The sequence below is a fragment of the Juglans regia genome, chromosome 16 (genome assembly GCF_001411555.2).
Source record: "Juglans regia cultivar Chandler chromosome 16, Walnut 2.0, whole genome shotgun sequence".
Classification (NCBI taxonomy): domain Eukaryota; kingdom Viridiplantae; phylum Streptophyta; class Magnoliopsida; order Fagales; family Juglandaceae; genus Juglans; species Juglans regia.
The window spans coordinates 20,983,192-20,986,443 of record NC_049916.1 but is presented as its reverse complement, the minus strand read 5'-3'; the positions used below and the strand labels follow the sequence as shown (position 1 = coordinate 20,986,443).

The following is a 3,252-nucleotide window of genomic DNA, read 5'->3' as shown; positions in this document are numbered from 1 at the left end:
CAAGTATTAGTACATGTCCCTTGTGACTACCAGCCTAGCTAGCTAGAATCCAAGGAAACAAAGCTCTTTGCCCCATAGTAGTGAAGTAGTGTGAGATTTCACTTTCCAAACACAGTCGCATATGGTTTTCACAGCATGATTAGGACAAAAAATAAAAAATAAAAAGCTAGTTTCCCTTGTTCCACACTCTCTTGATCTTTAACCAAAGCTAGCAGCTAGCTAGCACGAACTTCACATCATGTGGGTCTCTACCAAAAACCTCCAAAAACACTTCTTGTTGGGATATAAAAACGGTTTTATTTCATCTCATCATTACAATTTATACAAAATATAATAAACAATTCAAATCTTAAAATAATAATAATATTAAAAAATAATATTCTAATAATATTTTATTCAACTTTTAATTTTTATCTAAAATCATCTCATAATCTCATCTCACTATTCAAACAAGAATTTAATATTTTAGACTCAGCAATTGATTATGATCATATAAGTAATATATATATATATATATATATATATATATATATATATGAATGTATGTATATAGATGAGAGAGAGAGAGCTTTTCCTGTCACACAATCATTTCCAACCCATTAACCTCTCAACATGAATCTCATAAACCTCCCCCTTTAAACTCCCCTCAACATTATAAACACTTTAAAACCTGTGACATAACTTTCAAACAAAATGCGTTATTATTAATATCCCATCAGAGAAAGTTTCGAGTTTCAGCCATGTCCATCACAGCCCTTTCAGACCCAGATAAATTCTATAATAAATCATTCCATGGAAGGAATGATTCTGGTGAGATTGACGTGTTCGAGGCTGCGAGGTACTTCTCCGGATACCATGAAGCTGGTGGCTATAGTGCTACAAATTTTACTCAGAATAAGATCATGAGAGATGAGATCAGGCCGCAGGGTAGTAGAGTAGGCAGAATGAGCTTAGACGTTCCAATTATGAGAAACTCTCTTCCTCATCGACCACAACATGGGGTGGAAAAGCAAATGAAAGAAAAGAAGTACAAGCAGCCCAGCTCACCGGGTGGACGACTGGCTAGTTTCTTGAATTCTCTCTTCAGTCAATCAGCTTCTAAGAAGAAGAAATCAAAATCTGCCGCACAGTCCATGAAAGATGATCAAGAGGAGAGTCCTGGTGGAAGAAGGAAGAGGAGGAGCAGCATTAGCCATTTTAGCAGCTCAAGTACCGCGGATTCCAAGTCTATACATTCTGCTTCAAGAAATTCAGGATTTAGAACACCTCCTCCGCCTCATGCGCATGCACAAACACCTACAAAGAGCTATAGGGATTTTGGAAGCTATTCAGAATATCACAAACAAATGATGTCTTTGTCAAAGTACAACAATGGGCACGCAAGATCCTCGGCTTTACATAATGATCAGGTCTTGGATATTGACAAAATCAGAATTAACAAAGACTTAACTTGGTTGGATGAAAAAATGGCACTCAGCAATGGTTTTCCAGGGAAATGCAAGAATCTCAGTAAAGAGTATTCGGATAAAGATGGGATTTGGGTGCATAAATCTTCACCGGAGGAGAAGGGATTCAGGAGTTTCGGTGAGGAAGATGATGGTGCTGAAAGTGATTCAAGCTCTGATCTGTTTGAGTTGCAAAACTATGACTTGGGTGACTATTCAAGTGGTCTGCCTGTCTATGAAACTACCAACATGGATAGCATCAAGAGAGGAGCAACAATTTCCAACGGCGTTCAATGATACTGTATATTTACTCTTCATGTTGATGTTAGAATCTCTAATATCAAAGAAAATCTCCAAGATCTTACTTTTTTTTTCTTTTCTTTTTTTTCTGTTTATTGATTTCCGCTTCTCTCTTTGATAGCTCTTACAGTTCTTTTATCAGTTTATGTGCAATTTGGTAATGTTTTGCCTTCCATTTTCTCATTTTTTCTTGCTTTTTAGGGGCTATCTTAATTATGGAATATTGCAAAAACTTTATGAAAAATCCACCACTGGAGTGGCTTGGATTAGACTGTACGTTGGATGACGAGAGATTTCCACTAAACTAAACAATTAGAGAAAGAAACAGTCAAATACATCTTCACCCCATTTGGATTATTGCATATCTTTATCTTTTGACTTTGGAGGTGCAATAATAAATACAAGCACATCATCTCCGAGAGGCAAGGCTTTTTGTTTTTTCTTTGGTGGGGAATTGGGAAATTAATTTGCATTCAGAATTCATGCACATCTTATATACACGATAACCTTCCATACACGAGACGATTACGAGTGGAAGCCAGATCAGATGAAATACCGTTTAGGTTTTAGATATTCTTAGAGTTATTATCCGAATTCAAGAGCGTAGAATGAGAGATAGAGATAGACACATAAAATAAGTTTCAAAGTAATGCAAATTACAGTAATCATGAATCACTACAACAAATTTTGGCTTTTGGGACGAAATGAAAATCGACCCAAAAGATGTGTTTTAGGGACGAAAATCAGATTTCGTCCCAAAAAGTTGATGGATGTCGTTATCCATTCGAACATATCATTTTCCGTTCAAACTGAATATATGGGACGAACACATTTGTTCTTGTTTGAAATATTGTTCGAATGGGTACTTAAAAGTTTGAACCAAAATAAAGTGAACCTTCGAACGATTATTTGGAACCGTCGAACGTTAAATTGGCGGGTCAAGTTTCAAAATTATAGCGGAAATTTGAACAACCGTTCGAACAGTCAATTTGGATGTTTGAAGTTACCGTTCGAACGTCGTTTAATGGTTCAAACAAAAATTTTGGTAGGTTAGATGAATAAAAGTATGGCAGGAATAGAAAACACATTCGAAGGCTTCTATCTATCCGTTCGAACGGTGGTTTAATTTTTGCCATTTTTAATTTCCAAAAAGTTCCTTATTAATATAGGTAAATATTTAGTTTATATAATAAATATAGCATTTAAATAATATAAATAAATAAATGAACTCAATAAGTAACTTAGAAAGAAACTCAATGTCATAACTAATTTAGGAAATGAAAAGATGATGAATATTTAAATTAATTATACAAAATACAAATAGTCATGATTGTCCATACAAAAAATTAAAAAAATGCAAATAAAAGATATACACAACTGGACCAAATCTTGTAGCACCGCCTCAACTCCAGTGAGGCGTGTCTCAGTATCTGTCACTCGAAACATGAGCTTTGACTCAATCTCTGAGAGGGCAACCCGGACTGCATCAATGATCTCTAATGTCTGT

The 3,252-nt window shown here is 35.3% G+C and overlaps 1 protein-coding gene across 1 annotated transcript; it reads left to right on the top strand.

Moving 5' to 3' along the window:
* The first annotated feature begins 568 nt into the window (after positions 1 to 568).
* On the top strand, positions 569 to 2,008 carry LOC108989361 (protein BIG GRAIN 1-like E). The gene has a single exon (XM_035686336.1). The coding sequence runs from the start codon at positions 741 to 743 to the stop codon at positions 1,740 to 1,742; it is 1,002 nt and encodes a 333-aa protein (XP_035542229.1). The 5' UTR covers positions 569 to 740; the 3' UTR covers positions 1,743 to 2,008.
* The last annotated feature ends 1,244 nt before the right edge of the window (positions 2,009 to 3,252 follow it).

Excerpts from the sequence above, each read along its gene's own strand:
- LOC108989361 (XM_035686336.1), top strand. The coding sequence starts at position 741 with ATGTCCATCACAGCCCTTTCAGACCCAGATAAATTCTATAATAAATCA.